The sequence below is a fragment of the Lycium barbarum genome, chromosome 3 (genome assembly GCF_019175385.1).
Source record: "Lycium barbarum isolate Lr01 chromosome 3, ASM1917538v2, whole genome shotgun sequence".
NCBI classification, from domain to species: domain Eukaryota; kingdom Viridiplantae; phylum Streptophyta; class Magnoliopsida; order Solanales; family Solanaceae; genus Lycium; species Lycium barbarum.
Genome location: NC_083339.1, coordinates 9,256,616 through 9,279,688, shown reverse-complemented (window position 1 = coordinate 9,279,688; position 23,073 = coordinate 9,256,616). Strand labels below are relative to the sequence as shown.

The following is a 23,073-nucleotide window of genomic DNA, read 5'->3' as shown; positions in this document are numbered from 1 at the left end:
CCCAGGCTAATATAAAAAATAAAAATAAAACTGTATGGTTTGACTACTTAACTTTTTGAAAAAAAGTAATTACATTTGCTCCCACTAATGGATTGATACGCACGTGGCAATGAATCCATCATTATCGACTTAATGAGATACTTTGGAAATTACATGAATATTGTTTGATTTTTTAATATGGAGTGCATCTTTTTTTTTTACATTATTAATTTGCACTATTTTTATGCATATATATATATATATATATATATATATATATATATATATATATATATATATATATATATATATACACTATGTTCAAAACATGATTGATATAACATTGTAATTTGTGCTCCGTATCTAAAACTTTATTATATTAGTGTTTGCTACGAATACAAAGTCTGCACTTTTTTTTTTTGACATTGTTTATTTTTTTAATATGGGATTCACTTTTTATTTTTTGATTTTTTAATACGGGGTGCACTTTTTTTTTTACATTATTAATTTGCACTATTTTTATGCATATATATATATATATATATATATATATATATATATATATATATATATATATATATATATATATATATATATATATTGCACTTTTTTTTTGACATTATTTGTTTTTTTAATATGGAATTCACTTTTATTTTATTTTATATATTTCTTGATTTTGTCAATATGGGATACTATGTTCAAAACACGATTAATATAACATTGTAGTTTGTGCTCCGCATTTAAAACTTTATTATATTAGTATTTGCTACGAATACGCACGTGACAATGAATCTATCATTATTGATTTAATGAGATACTTTGGAAATTACATGAATATTGTTTGATTTTTTAATATGGGGTGCACTTTTTTTTTTTGGACATTATTAATTTACACTATTTTTTTAATATTAGTTGTTGTTTAATATATATGGGGAATATATGGGGCTCACAATTTTTTTATTTTTAATTAAATTGGAACGGATGTGCACTTATATATATTAGAATTATGGATGTTTAATATATGGGGCCAATATATGGGGCCCACATTAGAATTATGGGTATTTAATATATGGGGCCAATATATGGGGCCCACAAATTTAAAAAAATTGGAACGGATGTGCACTTATATATTAGAATTATAGGTGTTTAATATAGGGCAAAGTACATATATATATATATATATATATATATATATATACATCTTTAAAGTAAATATTTACAAAACGCGACAACAGTTTTCAGTTTACAAAATATAACAGTAGAATACTTACAAACCTATACAAAACCCAATTAGAGGCCAAACCCACGGAATCACACACGCGATTTTTCACCCACAGTAGAATACCGTTGATTCCTACTCTTCCCATGATATCTCCCTGCGATTTTTCTCCCCCAATTTCGCTCAATGTTTTCGCCCTATCTCTTCAGTTTTCATTGAGGATTCGAATGTGATTGAAGAAACAACTGCAACGTTGATAAACAATCAATTCCTCAATCAAAAACCATTGAAGTATCAGAAGTAATACATATTCGAGTTCCAAAAAAAAAAAGGAGCAGGTATTTTCCTTTTTTTGTTGTTGATATTTTGTGGAAGAATACAATCTGATTTAATAGAAGTCGATTGATGCATCAATTACCTAAACAAATTATCAATTATACGCGATTGAAATTTCAGAAGTCATAATCAAAATCGTACGGATCAAAGCTTTATTAGTGTAACAATGGCGGATAGCACAATGCAGTCAATAATGATACAACACAGTGGAAGATGGGACGCATCAGGTGAATATATTTGAACTCCAAATACATTATGCTTTGAAGTCAATTAAAAGCATGTAATCTCGTGCATGAAAGAATTTGTATGAAAAGTTGTATGAACTTCATATAATAAGTAGATTCTGTAGTATGGAATTGATTTTGTTCAGGAAAAATTTGTCTATTGGAGTATGTATGAATTTTGGTTGAAAGTTGTATGAACTCCGTATACTAGGTAGATTCTGTAGTGTGGAACTGATTTTGTTCAGGAAAAATTTGTCTATTGGAGTATGTATGGATTTTGGTTGAAAGTTGTATGAACTCCGTATACTAGGTAGATTCTGTATGTGGAACTGATTTTGTTCAGGAAAAATTTGTCTATTGGAGTATGTATGGATTTTGGTTGAAAGTTGTATGAACTCTGTATACTAGGTAGAGTCTGTAGTGTGGAACTGATTTGGTTCAGACAAAATTTGTCTATTTTAGTATGTATGAATTTTGGTTTAAAGTTGTATGAACTTCGTGTAACAGGTCGATATGTAGAATTCAAAATTGAAGGAATCCAGTACGATTCAAATTCGAACTATAATGGATTGATTTCTACAATTGCTGCTCAACTGGGGATAGATACCACCGTCCAAACCATAATGATTAAATACATTGCTAGTGACCGATGCCCACCAATGATCATACACAACGACATGGGTGTTTGGGTATATTTAGATAAAAAAAAAAAAAAGTACAAAGATTTCTTCAGTAGGTTTCCTTTAAGTATCACATTGGAGGATAGTGAAATGGAGGGAATTGAATTCCATCATGATGGTGAAAGTAGTTCCAGTTCAATAAATTGGGGTCGAGAAATTCAATCTTCATACATGGGAAATATTATTGAACAGATTGATATGGCTTCAAGTGAACATATTGAGTTGTTGGATAGTTGTGAAACTGAAATAATAAGCGACCCTCGACATGAATTTGTTGTGGAAAAACAGATTTACAAGGATAAAGAAACACTCAATGCAGTTATGAGGCAATATGCCTTTATGAAGCAGTTTCAATTTCGGGTGAAAAGGTCTGGTACAAAAAGGTACGAACAAATATTATTCTTTATTGTAGATAAATAAAAAATGTATGAAGCATGTATGTATGTAAATCACATATATAATATAGGTGGGTGTATGAATATTGTATGATATATGTATAAAAATGTATATTTTCAATGTTTCTGATGTGTACTTCTTCATCAATAGCTATCATCTCGTATGCCCTGGTGACAATTGTTCATGGTGTTTAAAGGCCTCAAGTCTAAATGAGTCAAGGCTTTTCAAGATTAGGAATTTCTGTGATGTGCACACATGCTTGTTAAAGGATAGAATTTATGAACAACGTCAAGCAACTTCCAATGTCGTCAACATTATTATAATGGATAAGTATGAAGATCCAAAAACAATATACACACCCAAGGATATATCTAGGGACATGAGGAAACAACATGGTGTAACATTGACCTACATGCAAGCTTATAGAGCGAAGCAAAAGGCAATGATTATGTTACGAGGGGATCCCACCGACTCGTACAGTAAAATTCCAGCCTACTTATACATTTTACAGAAGACATATCCGGGATCGGTTGTAAGATTGGAAAAAACAGAGGAAGACCGTTTCTTGTATACCTTTGTAGCACTGGAAGCTTGTATTAGAGGATGGGAGTATTGCAGACCTATAGTGGTGGTTGATGGAACCCATCTTAAATCAACTTACAAGGGGACTATGCTAATTGCTTGTACATTGGATCCAGGAGGTTTGTTTTTTATCTTTTTTTTTTTTTTAAGTTTATAACTGATTGTATTATTTGTGTATGGAAACAGGTAGTATACTGCCGCTTGCATATGGTATAGTTGATTCCGAAAATGATTCATCTTGGACATGGTTCTTTGAGCGGTTCAGGGATGCTTTTGGTGAGAGGGAGAACATGTGCTTTGTGTCGGACAGGCATGAAAGTATATGGAATGCGAGTGCAGCAGTGTACCCTAGGCTGCCTCATTATGCCTGTATTTGGCATTTGTGGAACAATTTAATTAAGCAATGCCACAGAAACAAAGAGCAAATGAGGAAATTATACTATGCAATGGCTAAGGCATACACCCTCTAAGAGTTTAACGAATGCATGGGAAGGGTGACCAAAATAGATAGGAAGCTGAGGAGATACTTGTTTGAGATCGGTTATCATAAATGGACACGGATACATGCAACAGTAAAAAGAACATGGACACAGACTTCAAACATAGCTGAATCTATAAGCAATGCTACAGTGAATGCTAGGGAATTGACGGTGGAAAAATTATTGGATTTCATGAGGGAATTGGTTGAAAGATGGAATGCGACGCACAATGAAGAAGCAAAGAATACATTCACAGATCTTACTAAAAAGTATCAAGAAATTATCAACAAGAATGGGGTATTATCACACCGTATGACTGTAAGATAATCCTTCTGTTAACTTATATCCTTCTTTTTTTTCTGTCATATGTATGAAAACTCTATAATATGTGTATATATGTTGTATGTTTAGTGTATAATTTCTGAATTACTTGTACAAATGTAATTTTGATTGCAGGTACGAGCTTCCACTGAATTTTCTACATACAGTGATTGATGGTGTTAGGAGGTTCACAGTGTGTCTTCGAGCTAGGACGTGTACTTGTGGAAGATTTCAACTGGATGAGATACCTTGCGGGCATGCTATGGCTGCTATAGTGTATAGGCACCAACATGGAGCGGAATATACCTCTGCCTACTACAGCAATAAAAATTTCCTAGATACATATGCAATACCAGTTGTGCCTCTTCCATGTGAAAGTACATGGGATATACCGAGGCATGTAAAGGAAGAGATTGTGTTGCCACCAGATGGTAAAAGACCACCAGGAAGACCAGCTACCAAACGAATGAAACCATTCCACGAGGGGAAATTTAAGAAATCAACAGTGACATGCAGCAGATGTTGTACAGAAGGCCACAATAAGAAGACCTGTAGCAATATTCCAAAGGGAAATTAAATAGTCGACAATGTTATGGCGGTGATTTTTTTTTAATGACAGTTGAAACACTTTTTTTTTTAGTAACAGTAGAAACTGAGTACAATTTTAATAATAATAATGTTGAAAAGTTGATATGAATTTGGTTATCAACATTACGTGTTTGGTTTTGGTTGGCTATAATAAAGCCAATGTAATTTGTGATCATTGTCAACATCAAAGCCAATGCAATTTGTGAATGGGTGTTTAATGTGAAAGTATGTAGGATAATTGATTGTGCTGCTGCCGCCTGAACTAAAATCAGTGTATGGTCATTTACCATACGGTCCAGGATTTCTATTTCTTGCTTGTTGTTCAGGTGTAACGATGTCACCACCTTTGGTTTCAATCGCTACTATTTGAGACTCGGTAAGTAGAGGCATTTCAAAATCATCAAGGGTAGGGATCTTAGTGGCAGAATTGCCCAAAGCACCCAACTTATCAATTCCAGCAACCACATCATCTAGATTATGTTTTGTAAAATTTGAACATTTAAATTTCATATCAAAATCTTAACCAAATCATTTAAGATCTTATCATGTAAAATGTATATTTGTTTAATGCATATAGTAAAAATGAAAACTGAGTGGTCTCATTACCTGAAATTAGAGTATCAATAGGATGACTCTTCAATTCGTCTGGGTCAACTATATATTTATCACATGCTTCACCATCTCCAACTTGCTCACCAACTTCATGTTTCACATAAGGCGTAAGTTTTCTTATTTTTCTACATTTTGCATACATTCACATGGGTCTGAAAATTTGTAAAATATAGAGGAAACTATACCTGGAATAGAAGCATTAATCCCATTCTTCAAAGAAGATGCATCTACTACCATGTGATTGGATATTTGCTCACTTACATCCTGCCCACCAATGTCAAAATCACCTATCGGTTCATCAAAATGAAAATATAGGTTGTGCTGAAGTCCATCATTCTTGTTGCTTGTCTTTGGTTCTTTTGTAACATCCTTAACACTGCCAGACATTTGTTTATTAAGATATGTATAAACACATTTAGATAGAAAGGGATAATACAAAAGACATTAACTCAAATTTTGATAAATAACCTTAGCTTCAGGAGTTTCAGTTTGCCTGCCAAACATGGACTTTAGATCTTTAAGTGAATTCATAATTGACTTGTCCATGTAGTCTTTCATGTCAACAAACTGTTCACCGACCTGGGATAAAAAGGAAAATATGACAAGAAACCTAAGCTAATCTATATACTACAATGAGAATAAAATTATGAACTTTGAAAATTATATTAAACTTGTCAACCTTTTTCTCAAATGATTTAAGATCTTTGCGGACCTGAAAGATGTAGAATAACATTAATGAATGTCTTAACCACAAATACAACTATTTCATAAAAAAAAATATGAATGCAATTAGTGAAAACACATGCATACATTTGCAACGTCCTTCTTCAACGCATCAAATTCAGAACCACGTACAGAGGGACTCGACTGTATGGGATCTTGTGGTTCTAACACATCTTTGACCGTTGTCTCTTCTGGAAACTCCATAAAGTTGATAGCTACCTTCTCCTCATCTGTTGGGAGAATGTTGGTAAAAACCAGCTACCAACATTTAAAAAAATGTATAAGCTGACCAGTTAGCATGTATAAAAAAAAGAATGAATGAAATATGTATGATTAATGTATGAAAAACATATGTGACCAGTTAGCTTGTATTGTTACCTTATTGCTGTACTTTTTGAACATCCCCTTCTTCAGATGGGCAAAGTAGATTCTTTGCGAAGTTGTTCGCCAATTAAAAATACGAGGGAAATGGTTTCCAATACGGGTCGCAACCGTAGGATCTACCTTCGAGCAGCATTCATAAAACCATACTTGAATGGCCAGGGGAAAACCCTCAAACCTATAGTAGGTTGGATCATTCGCCAACTTGTGACTGATTGAAGACAACAGCTGTAGCACCCCCCTTTGGGAGGACACTATTACGAACAAAAGCCAATTTTACACTTACACCGTTTAGAAGGAACTTATGCCAAAAGATATTCACAAATATATTTAATAGCGGAAAAGGCCCATGCGGAAAAATTTGGAAGTACGGCATTTTATTATTATTATTATTATTATTATTATTATTATTATTATTATTATTATTATTATTATTATTATTATTATTTTTCATTGCGCACTCCGAAAAATTTCTTAGATGAAATACAATAGCAGAGTATCATTTTAAAATGGTAATTCCCTTCTCAAATAGTCAACACATTTAAGAAGCTTCGTTTTGAAATTTTATTTCCAAATCAACACCATTACGGGTCCATAATATGCACAAAACTCAAACTAGTGATTTTCACAAAACTATTATCATCCTTTGTACATAATTACAAGACAAAATACAAATTCAGTATATGGCATGACTTGGGTTAAAAAAAACACACCCTAAAATAGCAAAACCAGTCATCAAGTTTAAGTTACAAGCACATGGTCTGGTTTTCCACAAGCCTTCAAAATTTCATACGTAAGTGCCACACATGTATCATGTACAAGTCCCCAAAAATTTACAAAAACTAGATGCATATGCAAATGTGATCTTCACAAGGGCTCCCAAAAAGTCTACTCCAATTGGCCATCTTCATACCTCAACTCGCGCATTACCTACGATAGAAAACAACTATCGCTAAGCATGAAGCTTAGTGGTGTATAAACTTTGGGCTTGGAGCCATTAAATTCTCCAATTCCCTTGTTCGCCGTAGGTGGCTCAATAAGGTAACAATAAGCCCAAGTGAACAAGTATATCAAAGTATCGAATACAAACCTTGAAGAGTTTCAAAATATCAATACTAATATTCTAAGGCTCAAGTATCAAGAAAGCTTATAATTCAATTCAAGAGAATTTGTCAAATAACCAATTTCGCCCATTATGTACGTCATGCCATCACACTAAGCACAATCAATATCAAGATGGGCCGAAGCCCCGAAATCAAGAAGGACCGAAGCCCATATCAAGAAGGGTCGTCACCCAATATCAAGAGAATCAAGAACCATGTTGAAAGTGGCTTTCCACTCGTACTCGAAAATGGACGAAAATCCATCGTCAAGACGAAATGTAAATCCAAAGTCAAGATGGGCAAGATCCGAATCGAGGGGCATGCCAATATCGATGACTAGTCACCATAACAAGAAGGACAAAGTCCCAACAAGAATGCAAAATGATCAAGCAATTCGTACAAGTGGGCGATTTAGCAAAAGTCTTGCAATACTTGACACAATAACCATACAATAATATAAGATGAAGAGTAAAGAAATAACTCATCAAGATACTTCAAAATTCCAGAAAAATAAAGATATTTTAAGTTCAAGTTTATACACAAACCTTGGCGTTTTACCACACAACAAGTTCTACCACAACTCGAGGAGTTCAAATCATCTACGCCATAGACCAATCAAAGTCCACTTCGTCAAATAATTCCTCTTAGCTTGTACAGGAGCATATATACCTTAAATACACAAATAAATATCTACTTAAGTTCAAAAGTCCCAGCACATCACAACTAAACACGAAATCAACGGAAATCAGCCCAAACCATCAAAACAGAAATTCTGGACAGCGCTACTGTCTTGTATTGTTGCTCAGTTTCGAAGGGGTAAATGGAAAAACTGGACTTTGTGTCCTCAATGAAAGTTGTAGATATATGTCTTAGGGTCTCATAGGAATTCGAATCACCCCTACAGAAACTTTGTACAAAAAGATATGCCCAAAATACTAACAGCAGTCCATGTAGGATGTTCAAAATAGAAATCTGAACAGCACCTCCCCCTGCACTTCATCACCTCTTTTCGGGTAGCTAAAGGCAAAACTAGGTTTTACATCCTTGATGAAAGTTTTAGGTATATGAAATAGATTTCCATAACATCTTGAATCACTCAAAACGGAGCTGTATACAAGGAGTTATGCTAAAAACACTAACAGCAGTCCCAATCCAAAAACGGGTTTGTATACAATATCTTCATACACATTATTCTTTCAAATTCAAGAACAACAACTTATCAACAACATCAATAACAACATCAACAATTATTATACATCATAACTCCATTAATTCCACCCATCTAAATCCAACAAAACAGCCCCCAATCCATAAATTGCAATAAGGCAACAAACGAGTTTATAATGTCATTTTCTCCGTTCTAATCCGTTAAATCTCTAAACAAACTTGTTAACAATGAAAAAGGGACCTCAATCTTACCTTAAGTATGCAGCAACCAAGTCACCACTCTCCTTCTTAGCTGAATTTTGGCTCAAAATGAAGGCAATGCAACGTACAACACTCTTCTCTTCACGAGCTTCGGAATTCGGGGCTCCGATTTTGGGTCAAAATGGCTTTTCTTAGCCTAGGAGTTCTCTCTCTCTCTCTAATATTTTGGAAGTTCCTAGATGTAAAATGATCAGCCATTTACTGAATTTTCCAGATATGTTAACATTAATGGGCCTCATGGGTCAAAATATACTTATGGGCCGAAATGTAAATGCTTGGGTTGGGTCTCAAGTTGCTGTTCCGCCAGCCCAACTTGCATCGTCCATATCTCCTTATCCAGATGTCACCTATAAGCCCATAATATATGGTTAGAAATGTATTTCAATTATCTACAACTTTCATTTTATGAGTTTTCCCAAATTAACAAATTCGGATGGGGTTACGACCTCCCGAAGTCAGGTCACCCGAAACATAACTAAAAAAAATATATATTTTTTTTCTTCTAAAAAATTTGAGGTGTTACTTTCAAAAAAGAAAATTTTGGGGTGTTACAACAGCGCTTTGAAGCAATCATTTCCCCATGGATAATTCATATATCCTCCGCTTTCAACCAAGTCAAAGTGTAACTTGGGAACAAATGCTCTATTACTCTCAGTTGAGAATAAGAATGTGTTGATAAAATAAAGTATTGCTATCTTAAAAGCATCAGCATCCCCAATTTCCTTTTTTTTTGTCATGAAAAAGCTCAATCAAATCATTTTTCGGCACTTTGGTTAGTCCGTTAAAGTACTTATCCATCAGTCTGTTGGGGGAATCGGGGTCCGAGACAAATTCGCTGTCCATGCCACATTTTAAACCAATCACGATGGCAAACTCTCTAATGCTGAAATGAAGCTCTTTCCCATTCAAATTGATGATAAACATATCATCCCTATCATGCTCTGTCTCGGCATACATCAGGCATCGAATTAGCTGTGGCTGAACATTCAGCTTTGGCAAATCCAGAAATAACCCAAAAGGGGACTCCCTAAACAGCTTCAATTGCGCGTCGTTAAAGCGGTCCTTAACTTCAAGTGGGGCTTCCACGTTGGTGTAAGAACACCAATGAGTCTGTGTCTGAATATATTAAATAAGAGATAGTTACAAAAAAGAAAGCATACATAACTATAAAGCTAGTCAAATCATCTAAATATGAGATATACCAAAGTCCATACATATTTTATACACCAAACTCAAGAATCCAATGACATATCTAGACACATTATATCCACAAAAATGCATTACAACTTTATAACTAAACATGTTACTCAAAAATCTTACAGTCAGCCCACTTTTCATACATATTTCATACACCACCAAATCTAGAATTCAGTGTTTGTTCTCTAGATAAATTGATAACTTAGGAACAGAGAACACAAAAAGGGAATTGCTGATCATGAGGCCCAACGGTCAATGCAAGACCACAAAAAGACACTTATCATACACCAATTTAATTAAATCTAAAACAAATAATTAGACATTAGCCACTTATTTTCAATACTGAAAAACCAACTCAGAACACTTTCCTTACATTTTTCATACAGTACCAATTCAGAAATAAAGTTATACACAATTGTTTAAGAGAAATCATACAGTCAGACCACTTTACATACATATTCCATACACCTCCGGAACTCAAAAAAGCATATAAAAAGACCAATCAAACCCTTTTTATACCACAAATCATACACATGCAAGTAACCAAATATTCAAAGACTAAAGTGTAAATGCTTTTTTATACCATCTTTGTCGGGTTGTTTTTCTTCCTCTTTGATGTTTCACCTTTCTCGACTTTCTTCCTCTTTGATGCTTCACCTTTCTCGACTTTCTTCCTCTTTGATGTTTCACATTTCTCGACTTTCTTCCTCTTTGATGTTTCACCTTTCTCGACTTTCGTCTTCTTTACTGTTTCACCTTTCTCGACTTTCGTCTTCTTTACTGCACCACCTTTCTCAACCTTACTTTTTTTGGCTTCAGGATGCTCAGTTTCTTCTTCGAAATTAGAGTCGTCAGTGACTTTTTTTTACTTACTAGTTGACGTTTCTTTTCGCTTCCTTTTGGAATCATTCCGGGGGGTTGATTTGATTTCAACAATAGTGGGACCAACATTACAAGGATCGTTTAGAACTTTCGTCCTAATTTCATTTTGAACAAACAATCCTTCATCATCAGAATCTTGCTTTTCCCTTCCTCCTTTTTTTACCGGGATTTGAGTGAGTAAATTGAAGTTTGGAATTGGCCCTACTTTCGGGCTTGTTGGGGCCCCCAAAAATCTAGGGCTTTTGCGCATAGGAGAATTTATCGAATTGTTTTTACTCATTTTCACAAAAAAAGGACTGGAATCACAACAATTTAAGTTGGTACAGAATGATGCGCACACAAAACACCTGGAAAATACGAAGTAGAAACCCTAAATAAACCGTTCAAATTGACTGAACAAGATGAAATTGATTGAAATGAAGATAGAAACACATCAATATATATTCGAAACTAACACAACAATAGATGATTGAAACTATATGATTGAAACTAACACAACAATATATGATCGAAACTAAAGGAATTGTGAACCCTAGATTACCTTTACTAATCATGAAATGGAACGAAATAGAGGAAAATGGAATGGAGAATCTCACACATGCGCACACAAAAAAACTGGAAATACAAAGTAGAAACCCTAAATAAACCGTCCAAATTGACTGAACAAGATGAAATTGATTGAAATGAAGATAGAAACACATCAATAGATATTCGAAACTAACACAACAATATATGATTGAAAATATAATTGAAAGTACCACAACAATATATGATCAAAACTAAAGGAATTGTAAACCCTAGATTACCTTTACTAGTGGTGAAATGGAACGAAACAGAGGAAAAATGGAATGGAGAATCACACACTTTACATCAACATTGCAAACACAGTAGAGAGAGAGAGAGAGAGAGAAAAAAAAAATTGTATGAGATGGTGGGTTAAGAGTAGAGAGGGAATATTGCAGAGGAAGAGAAAAATTGCATTCGCAGTTGGGCTAAGATGAACTGCCAAAGCCCAAAATCGCCCAAAATCGTGGTGCGGTACTAAAGCCCAAAACGTGGTACAGTACTAAAGCCCAAATCCGTCATGTTTCGTAAATTGTCGTTATGTTCCGTAAATAAGAAAAAGCATCGTTATATTTTGTGATAAAAAGTCTTAAGTTAGTAGTCTATGTTATTTTCCCTTTAATATATGGGGCCAATATATGGGGCCCACTATTTGTTTTTTAATTAAGGACGGACGACGATAAAGTGTCCCAACTCAGTAAAGTAAAGTAATATTTTAAGAGTAATTCAAATAATAATAAAAAAAAAAATGGTACGAGCTTGTGGTCTAGAGGCAATACGTGGAATTGAGGTTTACAAGTTCAAATTCTAGTGGCCTTCTAGTTGGCTAGTAGCCTGTTTGGCCAAGCTTATTTTTCCTACAAAAATACTTATTTTTTCAATAAGTGCTTATTTTAAAAAAAAAGTGATGTGTTTGGCTAAGCTTTTGAGAGAAAATAAGTACTTTTGTAGAGTAGCAGAAGCAGTTTTTCAGAAACTAAAAAAATAGTTTTTGCCCAAAAGCACTTTTTTAAAAAGTACTTTTGAGAAAAATACACATAGAAGCACTTTTTAAAAGCTTGGTCAAACACTAATTGCTGCTCAAAAGTACTTTTTAAATTAATTAGCCAAACACAAATTGTTTTTAGCCAAAAGTACTTTTTAAAATAAGTTGTTTTTAGAACTTTCCCACAAAAATACTTATTTTTTCAATAAGTGCTTATTTTTTAAAAAAAAAAGTGATGTGTTTGGCCAAGCTTTTGGGAGAAAATAAGTACTTTTGGGGAGTAGCATTTTTTCGGAAGCTAAAAAAAATAGCTTTTGCCCAAAAGCAATTTTTTGAAAAGTACTTTTGAGAAAAATACACATAGAAGCACTTTTTAAAAGCTTGGTCAAACACCAATTGCTGCTTAAAAGTACTTTTTAAATTAATTAGCCAAACACAAATTGTTTTTAGCCAAAAGTACTTTTTAAAATAAGCTGTTTTTAGAAACTTGGCCAAACAGGCTATAAGTTGGGGTTTCCCACCTCCTTTATAAACTTTTAGGCCTCATTTATTTTCATTAAAATTAAGACGTCTGAATCTGAATACACATCTAAATGATTAATATGTTGTCTCTAGATCTGAACACTGAATGATTTAGACTGTTTGTTTTCTCAACATCTGAATGTGCATAATGTATTTATTTATACACAATAAATATAGAATTCAAATAAAATCGGAACAAAAAAATAAATACAAATTTAATAAAATAAAAATATTATGTGATAAAAATATGAAACATTTATGTTTGCTAGTAATAATGAAGATGTTTGTAGTGATGGTGGGTGTTTTTTTTTTTTTTGGGGGGGGGGGGGGGGGTCTGGGGTTGGGGGGGTTGCGCGGCTGATGGTGAGGAGGTAGTTGGGGGTAAGGTAGGTGGTGGGTGGTGAATGTGGTGGGGTGGTAGGGGTGGGTGGGTTTGTGGAGTAGGGGTGGTGGGTGGTTTTGTGGTGTGAGGGTAGAGGCTGGGGTGGTGTTGGTGGTGAGTGGGGGGTAGGGATTGGGGTATGAGTGGTGGGTAGTGGAGGGTTGGGGTGGGTAGTGGTGGTGGAGGGGGGTAAGTAGTGGGTGGGTGGGTGGTGGGAGTGAGGGGATGGAGAGAGATGGAGCCGGTGGTAAAAATTATTCATACAAAATATCTCTTAATGATATTAAGACTTTGTTCAAGATCTTAAGGAATAAGATCAATTCAGACCAAATAAGTGTTTAGATCTTAATGTAAACAAATGCACTTAATGGTCTAAGGTCTGAACCATTCATATTAAGACCTCCATTAAGTAAACAAATGAGGTTAACCAATAAAGAAAGATATTTTTACACCAGATTTGTTTGACCATTTAAATATTTATCGGTAATAATTTGTGCAAAAAGGTAAATTTTCTTTACGTCACTACCGAATGGAGAAATTTTTAAAAAGTTGCACACAGAGGAAGAAAGTGACACACTAACAAACCTATATATTTTAATGGTAATAAGCCATACGAACTCACATTTAATTTTTACATATATTCTATCGAATACTTTATTTCAAGTTGGAGAGTCTAGAAGGGTGATTAGAAAAAACAGGGGGCTGATTTACAGAAATGTCTCTTTTTTACGTTACCATTTACATTTTGTTCCTATTTTAAGAGACGTGAAAATATAGGCTGTGGGACAGACGATGCATTAGAGTCTTGTCTAAAGCCTCATTTGTTTTCATTAAGATTAAGACGTCTGAATCTGAACGCACATCTAAATGATTAAGATGTTATCTCTAGATCTGAATGCTGAATGGTTAAGACTGTTTGTTTTTCAACATCTGAATCATAATGTATTTATTTAAACATAATAAATATATAATTCAAATAAAAAAGTAACTAAATATTAAAAAATAAATACAAATTTAATAAAATAAAAATACTATTTGATAAAAAAAATGAAACATTTATATTTGCTAGTAACGATGGAGATGTTTATAGTGGTGGTGGGTGGTGGGTTAGGTTTTGGGGGGTGGGGTGGATGGTGGTGGGAGGGTTGTGAGGGTGGTGGTGGTGCAGCGGGTATGGGGGTAGGGGTGGTGGTGGTGGTTGGAGGAGAAGGGAGTTGGGGTAAGGTAGGTGGGGGTGAGAGGTGGGTAAGTGAGGTTGGGGTGGTGTTGGTAGTGGTGGTAAGTGGGCGGTAGGGTTGGGTGTAGGTAGTGGAGGGTTTGGGTGGGTGGTGGTGGGGTGGATAGGGCGAGGGTGGGTTTGTAGGATGGGGGGTAGTGGTTAGGGTAGGTGGGGTTGGGGTGGTGGGTTGGGGGGTTTGGGGTGGTGGTGGGAAGAAGGGGGGTGAGGGAGGGATGGAGCTGGTGGTAAAAATTATCATACAAAATACCTCTTAATGATATTAAGACTTTGTTCAAAATCTTAATGATTAAGACCCATTCAGATCAAATAAGTGCTTAGATCTTAATGTAAACAAATGCCTTAATGGCACAAGATCTGATCCAATCAAATTCAGACCTCCATTAAGTGCAAACAAATGAGGCCTAAGTCTACAAAACTTTTCGGAGATATCTCTTTTTCATTTTTTTGTGCAGATTGCCCTTCAAAAGCAATGGTCTTTAAGTTTTTCCCCTTAAATTGGTGGTCTTTAAGTTTTGTTCTTCACTAGAAGCCCTTTGGTTCCGGGTTTGAACCCTCACTCAATCAAAAAAAAAATTAAAAAAAATCGCAAGGCAGAGTTTTGCATTCAAAACTCTGCCTGAGGCCTAACTTGCTACAAACTCTGCCTTGCGATTTTTTTAATTTTTTTTTTACTGAGTCGAGATTCGAACCCCGAACCTCATGATATTAGGCGAAGGGCAAATATTACAGACCACCAATTTAATGGCAAAAATTAAAGACCACCTCAAAATAAGGGCACTCCTGCGAATTGCCCTCTCTTTTTCAGGTCATAATTTTGTCACGTTACAATATTGTGATGCATACAATGATACGTTCAATCAACAATAAATGATTTTTTTGGTTGAGTTATTTTTTAAACAGATTGATGTAGTTTTTGTGGTTTATATTGGTTAGAAGTTTGGAGGAAGTTCTTGTCATCTTTGCCAATTTGGCTTCCCAACTTTTTAGAACAAGCATTTATGTGAGGAACTAAGAAGGAATATTGATTGGAACATGATTAACTCCATGGATAATGGTCCATTTATCTATTGAAACTGCACGTGTTTAGCGTCAACAAGATATGAATCTTTTTGTGTGCAAATGATGTTAATATTTTGGATACAAAATTACTAATTATGTAAGGTTAGGTATATGTCTTCTTACTCGAATCTTAGTTCGAAGGTCTTGGCCTGATTTTCACCTTCACCTTTATTTTTCGATTTATTTATTTATGAGAGAATAGTATTTTAGGTCCCTCAGTAATTAGTAAATTTCAATTTTGGTCTATGTGATATATGATTTAACACGTTTAACTTTTAATTAATTAAAATGTATGTTTTAATTTTTTTATGTAGAAATAATTATATTACATTTAAATATTAAGTAACAATACGAGCTTAATATATATATATATATATATATATATATATATATATATATATAAGAAATGAGTTAAAAGGTAAATTTTCTTCTCATCCCTACCGAATGAAACAAGTTTAGAGAAAGTGCATACCGAGGTAGAAAGTGATACATTACTAACTCTAATTAATTTAAAGGTATTAAAAGACTATTTATATCACACCCTTGATGTGTTCCTTCTCCGAATTTTGTTAATATGGAATGTTTTGGGCATCAAGCTACTCTTTTTTATTTTTTATCCTATGTATCTTTATTTCATGCCGTAGAGTTATGAATAACGAGAAGGGATGAGTTACAGAATTGTCTTTTCTGTGATCACTTTCTGGAGTTTGTTCTTATTTTAAAAATTGCACACATAATTTTAGGGATAGATAAAATCCAATATAACTTGTGAGATATTGTAATATATATGCTGAAACTAAATGTTAACTATGCTGATTAAAATTTAATTTATACTGAGGCAAAATTGTTGAAGGAAAAAAACTAAAGACCCTAAATTTAGGGGACAAAAATTAAAGATCACCCCGAAATAGACATTTGTACAACAAATCTTCGTGATTAGATGAGTAACCGCTTTGGGGCTAAACACATTAGTCATGTGGGCCTAATTTGTCACGTGGACTTTGCTGAATAAATATCTGGCCTAATTCCATCACAATCAATCGTAGGTTTCATACCACGTAGGCCTTGTCTCCCTATCACACAATGACATCACCTTATCACTACCTCTCTTTCAATTCATGTGATATAGTTTGACTAGATATGAAATTTAAAAAGATTTTTTTTTAAATATTTATGATTTAAAATAAATCATAGATATTTGTGTGGTTATAAATCATTTCATTAAAGCTAAACGGGAAAATTTTAAATTAAATTATTTCTAAATATAGAAATGTATCATTCTTTTCGCGATAGACTAAAAAGAAAAGTGTATCACATAAATTGGATCTTAATTAACCACACATAAATTTTTAAGAAAATAATGAAGACTTTTGAATTATGTGGTTTATAACTAAAGGTGTGTGTGATGTGCGCTAATTTCCTTCAAATCTTGTGGTCTTAAACCCATCAAGTAGGATTTTAAAATTAAATAATTACCAAAGATAGAAAGAAACTCTTTTTGATACGGACCAAAAAGAAAAGTAAGATACTTGAAGTGAGACTAAAGGAGTAATAGAAATAAAGTGAAATTTAGAGAGAGTTAATACTATAACTTTTTTTTGATAATCTTGATAATGATCTTATTCATATTGCAAATAATAAGAGATATTTATAGGAAGAGAAATATTTGGTTACCAAGTAACTAGTTAGATCCTAACTAAATTAGTTTCATAATAGCTATAGGTTATTTTCTTGGTACATTGCTTTGCAATCAAAACTTTTTCTCCAATTATATAAATTAATAAAGTACATACAAAATTATTCTTATTCTAGTGTATTATTATTGTTATTTAATACTCTCTTCGTTCAACTTATGTGACACTGTTTGACTAGGCATAGAGTTTAAAAAAGAAAGAAAATTATTTGAAATTTGTTGTATGAAACAAACTTTAGATGTGGTTATAAATGGTTTCATTAAGGGTAAATTCTAAAATTATAATTATAAAAATGTGACGTTTTATAATAGAACGTGTACCACATAAACCGTAATGTACCGCCTCTTTTCACAATGAATGATACTCCACTTCTCCAAATGGTCTTTTAAGTTTTCAAAAAGTATGTATAACATCTTAATCATAAGGATATTTAGTAGTAATGTTATTTATTCCCCTTAAAAGTTTCATTTAGTTAGCACTTCACTACCTGAACAATAAGGATAGATGATGAAAAACATATGAAAATGACTTTGCTTTTTGGAAACTTCAGATATGTTGAAATAATTTAATTAATAAATATAATTCACTATCATAAGGAGTATTGTCTAGGGAACATAATTTTTTTTTAATTTACTTATCATTTTTCATAATTTTCTAAAAATAAGAATAAAAAGTCATAATTTACAATTTTTCTATATGATTTTGAATGTATTTTACTTTAAAATATTCTGGAATCGCTGCTTGAATAATATAAACGATGTAAAATAGTTTGATCCTTGTATTTAATTTTCTTGTTTTGGCCTATCATTCGTGCCCAATATATTTGTTAGGGGTTTGAATAATTCGAATTCGAATCGAAAGATCTCTCTTATCAAAGGTGTGACTTCATTGTTCATTCCCAAAAATTGAACCAGGATAATCCTCACAACCTTGATGATTGTTTTTTCCAGTTAATTAGTTAGTATTATTTGGACGGAGAGTATTTTTTTCCCACAAAAAATAAAATATTTCCATATTTGTTTTGTGCAGTCGCTAACATATGGCCAACTTTGCCAAAAAGTGTTGAACCCAAATGTAGCTTTAGCCTTTTTCTGATAGTTATAAATCTAGTTGCTTCTTCACCCTAAAAAAAAAAACATCTCTTTTTTTTTTCTTTCTTTATCATCCCTTTCTCCATCTTTCTCATAGTTTCTACTCAAATGTTTCTCCTTTTGATTTCTTCGCCTTGTTAATTAATTAACTGGGGTTCTTTCTAGTTGTTTCTCCTCTTCATGTTTAAAATAACAAGAAAAAGAACTCAATAGAGAGGTCTTAATCAATTGATTTTTCATCATTTCTTGTGCAAGATAGAAGAAATGGGTGATTCTTCTGCTCAATACATCCACATGGTAAGTAACTAAGTATTACCAGTTAACATCTTCTCTTGTAATTTTTTCTTTTGAATCGGATTTAAATTATATGCACTTACGGCAATGGGAACTATATATTGAGGCCATTGCGGGCTCAATAACATATAAAGATATTGACCGAGCACCAAATCGTAGGGACTAATTATAGATTAACGATAGTCGTGCATCTATAAATCATTTTTTGGGTGCGTCACCGATTGAAGTTGTAATGAATTTCGTCAAAATCAGTGTAATTTAACTTGTTATAGCAGATTATTTTTGTTATTTATGGTAACTTATCATGAAATGCTTACTAAATAGAGTTATTTGCAATTATCTATTAATTGATTTGATTATATAAATATTTTTATACTATTGATGTGTAGAGCTTAAACTTCTTTTCTCTTAATTCTTCTACTACTATTTTCTTTTTGGTTTTGAATTGTTCTTTTTCAGTGGTAAGTTTTTAGGTGATAATAAATGATGGGGGGTTATGTATAATATTTAGTGATGAAGAAATTAAGGGGTGGTGGATGCAGGTGCAACACTTGATAGAAGAATGTATAATATTCAATATGAGCCAAGAAGAATGTATGGAAGCACTTTCCAAACATGCAAATATTCAACCTGTTATTACTTCCACCGGTAATTCCACCAGCTTACTTTTTATACTTCTTTTTTTTCTTGCTTCCTTTTTCTCTTGTTCTTTGCTTGGGTATAATTTCTTGGGGTTGGGGGAGGTAGTTATAACAATATAGTCAATGGATTTATTTGTTTTTTCGTGGAACTATATGGTATATATTCCTTGGTATCCCTTACTTGGATCACGATTAATTTAGATTCGCGCCGTATATATAAGGCTGAGGACTTTTTCTGTTCTAAGGGTGTGAACTCGAAAATTTTAATAAAGGATAGATGAATCTTATTTATCCTACCACATCTCCTATGTGTATCAGTAGAATTACCTGGTTTTTTTATCAAAAGATCAAGTGACCTTCTCTGACAAATTAAATTACACTGACTGCCTAAAAATTCAGCGAATATAAAGATAAATCCATTAATTCTTTTCCCTTTTATTATGAATACTATTTAGTGTTAGTATAGCTTCATTTGCCTGATAATTAAGTTGGGAAGAGTTCAAACGCACATTCACAGTCGAGAATAATTTGAGCTTTAAGGAAGAGAACATGTACATGTGGAGATGTGTGTATTATAACTTGTTGGTTTGTTTTGGGCATGTTAAAATCTGATTTCTATAATTAAATGATACATAGTATCTCTCATACGCAGGGTTGTGTTTGCTTAGTTACGTTTTAGCGCCGAATTGATAAATATTACTCATTGGTAGGCCTTAGGAGGAATTTATTCTTTAATTCCTAAACAATATTGACAATTTCAACAAAGAATAAATATATTTCCTAATTTATTTAAACCATGCGGTAAGAAACGCAAATATTACTTTAGCTTTCATTATATCCCATTTCAGGCAAACAATGGTATACAAAACAAATTTCTGAAGTTTTTACACTATTTTTAAGATTTTGAATTGAATTTCACAATTTTGGTCAGCTTTCCCGGAGAATATAGTGAACAAATATGAACACGCACAAATTCACGTTTATGTATCGTGTATGACGAGGATAAAGACAAAATTATAAATTAATGTCGACTCAAGTTGGCTTCGAAAAATATCAAAATCCAAATGTATACTTCAAATACTGTAGAGTATAGGATTCATTATTTAGTTTTATACGATTGAAAATTTAGTTCTAGTTTAGCCTGAGTTGAACCTCAACTATAATTACAAATTAAAGTGCAGTTTGATAAGTCAAAACTCAAAAGTATATATATATACACACACATATATATCAAATAATCGGAAAAAACAAATTATCACATAAAATAGATCAGAGAGATTGTTGTATGTATATTTTAACTTGAATAATTAAATTGTATGCAGTGTGGAAGGAGTTGGAGAAGGAGAACAAAGAGTTCTTTGTGGCGTACAAGAAAACGAGAGAGGAAAAAGGATCATCAATACAATTATTGGAGACGACAAGACAAAGAATCCTTAATATGGTATTGGATTCTTCTTCTAAAGATTCCAATAACAAGTGACAACAATATTGCCTTCCTCTTTAATCTTGGGACAACGATGTTTGATGTGAACTTTCAAAATTAAACTAGCTTTAAGGGTTAGTTCATTCATGCATATTACCAACTTCTGGCACCTCAAAACGGTTCTAGGGTAATAAAACAAGATAGGGTTGTAGGGAAGGTGTAGTCCTAAGTCCTAACTAGGTTGTCTTATTCAATTTTTGTTTTCATACAAATCTAATGTTTGGTATTTGCTTTATGATTACTACTTCTTTAGATTTGTGTTGGAAAATTTACTTGCAAACACTTTTTACTGACAATTAAATTTTTAAAATTCGAATTTGAAACTTTTATATAGTTGAGAGAGAGAGAAAAAAGAAGAAGGAGATTTACCATCAAATTTAACCGTAACCTTTGGTGACATCAGTTATCTATCCTCGGTATACAAAGTGGAGACATGAATTTTACTAAGAGAGTGTTAAAATGTAAAGAAGTACATCCACAAAGAAGCTAAGAGGAGTTATGAAATTTTTATCCAATTACATAATATAATTTTACACGTGTCAATTAACACCCCTTATATACATGTGGCTGAGCTACCGCTTATTCCTGGGAAAAACTTAATTATTTGGTTTACATGACTGATATGACACTAATTGCGTGTAATTTTTATTGATTAAAAAATTGGTCAATTTAAATCTTACTTTTCGTTAGTCCACAAGCTTTAAGTTCACTCTCGTGGGATAAAAAGATGTACTCCTCCTTTTCAGTTTATACGAGGGTTTTTCTTTAATTATGATTTTCTTCAACTCTTTTTATATATTGTAAAATTATATTTTTTATATATTTTTAAATATGTAAATTTTATTGTAAAATATACTCGAAAAATCAGTATTTAAAATCAAGTAAAAAATTAACAACTTTGACCCTCTGAACATCCTCAATATCACATAATTGATGTTAGTAATATGAATCACTGAGGGCTTGTTTCGTACGAGGGATAAGAATAAATAATCCTTAGATTATATTTGAGATGAGTTTATTCCACATTTGATTGGAATGAAATCACGGTATAACTAATTCCGAAATTAGTTATTTCGGAATTGTAGTGTTATTTTATTTCTGTGAAAGAGTGGATAAGGATAAGTTATCCTGGGATCATGGGCGGAGTCACCTTAGGCGAAGAGTGGTCAGGTGCACACTCTTCGCCGAAAATTACGCTATGCACATAAGTTAAATATTAACTATTATGAATATATATTTAATTTTACACGCCCTTAATACAAGTAAAAAGAAAATTTGCATATCTTTCTTCAAAAGTGACACCTAAGTATTTATGGAGTACTACTATATGTGAGAAAGATAAAAGAGTTGGGATTTGTGAAGCTGACAAGCAAAACTGTTTGACACGTTATTGCCATGTCCTACAGACTCCATTGCCTCCTCCGTCCACGTGTCAAAGTTAAAATAGTCCATGTTGTCATCTTTGTTTTGGTTTTCTGTAGTTGTTTATATATGCAACTTAAATAACAGGGCAAGTGACAAAAAGGGGACGGATTTGTTTGCAACATATAATCTTGAATTGTGTGAAAAGTGACCTTTCTAATGGCCATCATATATGTGACATCTTTGGGTCCATAACACTTTAGGGCTCGAGGTTTTTAGCTCCGTGTGGATTCGTACAAGTATTTTAAGAGCTCGAGCTTTGTATAAGTTAGCTCCACGTGGATACAATGGTATATCTTTTTTACATCGTGATGTTTGAGCTTAGTTGTGCGGCATCTCGACTAATAATTTAAAATCACATGATAGTTAAAAAACAATATTAAAACTACACGATAATAAGAAATATAACCAAAAAAGCTTTGGAGGGGGGGGGGGGGGGGGGGGATTTTATTGGTCTTTTAGTTGATGTACAAATGAACTGAATTAACTTCCTATTTATAGAAGAACTGAAGCTGCTGTGTAAGCTACTTGTAAGTTGCCTGCTTGATTGCAAGCTTATTCATGAG

The 23,073-nt window shown here is 33.2% G+C and overlaps 4 protein-coding genes and 1 long non-coding RNA gene across 6 annotated transcripts; 3 read left to right on the top strand and 2 right to left on the bottom strand.

Annotated features, from left to right (window-relative positions):
• Positions 1–1,700: 1,700 nt before the first annotated feature.
• Positions 1,701–3,886, top strand: LOC132630251 (uncharacterized). Its single transcript, XM_060345839.1, has 4 exons — positions 1,701–1,761; positions 2,266–2,821; positions 2,985–3,535; positions 3,603–3,886. The coding sequence occupies exons 1-4, from the start codon at positions 1,701–1,703 to the stop codon at positions 3,884–3,886; spliced, it is 1,452 nt and encodes a 483-aa protein (XP_060201822.1).
• On the top strand, positions 2,269–4,848 carry LOC132633714 (uncharacterized). The gene is made up of 2 exons (XM_060350216.1): positions 2,269–4,213; positions 4,352–4,848. Exons 1-2 carry the CDS (start codon positions 3,902–3,904, stop codon positions 4,388–4,390), a joined length of 351 nt encoding a protein of 116 aa, XP_060206199.1. The 5' UTR covers positions 2,269–3,901; the 3' UTR covers positions 4,391–4,848.
• Positions 4,849–5,860: 1,012 nt separating this feature from the next.
• On the bottom strand, positions 5,861–6,541 carry LOC132630250 (uncharacterized). Its single transcript, XM_060345838.1, has 4 exons — positions 6,518–6,541; positions 6,227–6,397; positions 6,096–6,128; positions 5,861–5,995 (listed from the first exon to the last, which is right to left on the bottom strand). Exons 1-4 carry the CDS (start codon positions 6,539–6,541, stop codon positions 5,861–5,863), a joined length of 363 nt encoding a protein of 120 aa, XP_060201821.1.
• Positions 6,542–7,025: 484 nt separating this feature from the next.
• Positions 7,026–9,392, bottom strand: LOC132633713 (uncharacterized). The gene is made up of 3 exons (XR_009579755.1): positions 9,043–9,392; positions 8,169–8,292; positions 7,026–7,450 (listed from the first exon to the last, which is right to left on the bottom strand). It is a non-coding gene; the product is annotated as an uncharacterized LOC132633713 (long non-coding RNA).
• Positions 9,393–18,701: 9,309 nt separating this feature from the next.
• LOC132630190 (uncharacterized) lies at positions 18,702–21,337 on the top strand. 2 transcript variants are annotated; one of them, XM_060345770.1, is made up of 3 exons: positions 18,702–18,964; positions 19,489–19,609; positions 20,925–21,337. In XM_060345770.1, exons 1-3 carry the CDS (start codon positions 18,932–18,934, stop codon positions 21,080–21,082), a joined length of 312 nt encoding a protein of 103 aa, XP_060201753.1. In that variant the 5' UTR covers positions 18,702–18,931; the 3' UTR covers positions 21,083–21,337. The 2 variants fall into 2 exon arrangements, with proteins under 2 accessions (XP_060201753.1, XP_060201754.1); XM_060345771.1 differs by having other exon boundaries at positions 18,707–18,964; positions 19,504–19,609.
• The last annotated feature ends 1,736 nt before the right edge of the window (positions 21,338–23,073 follow it).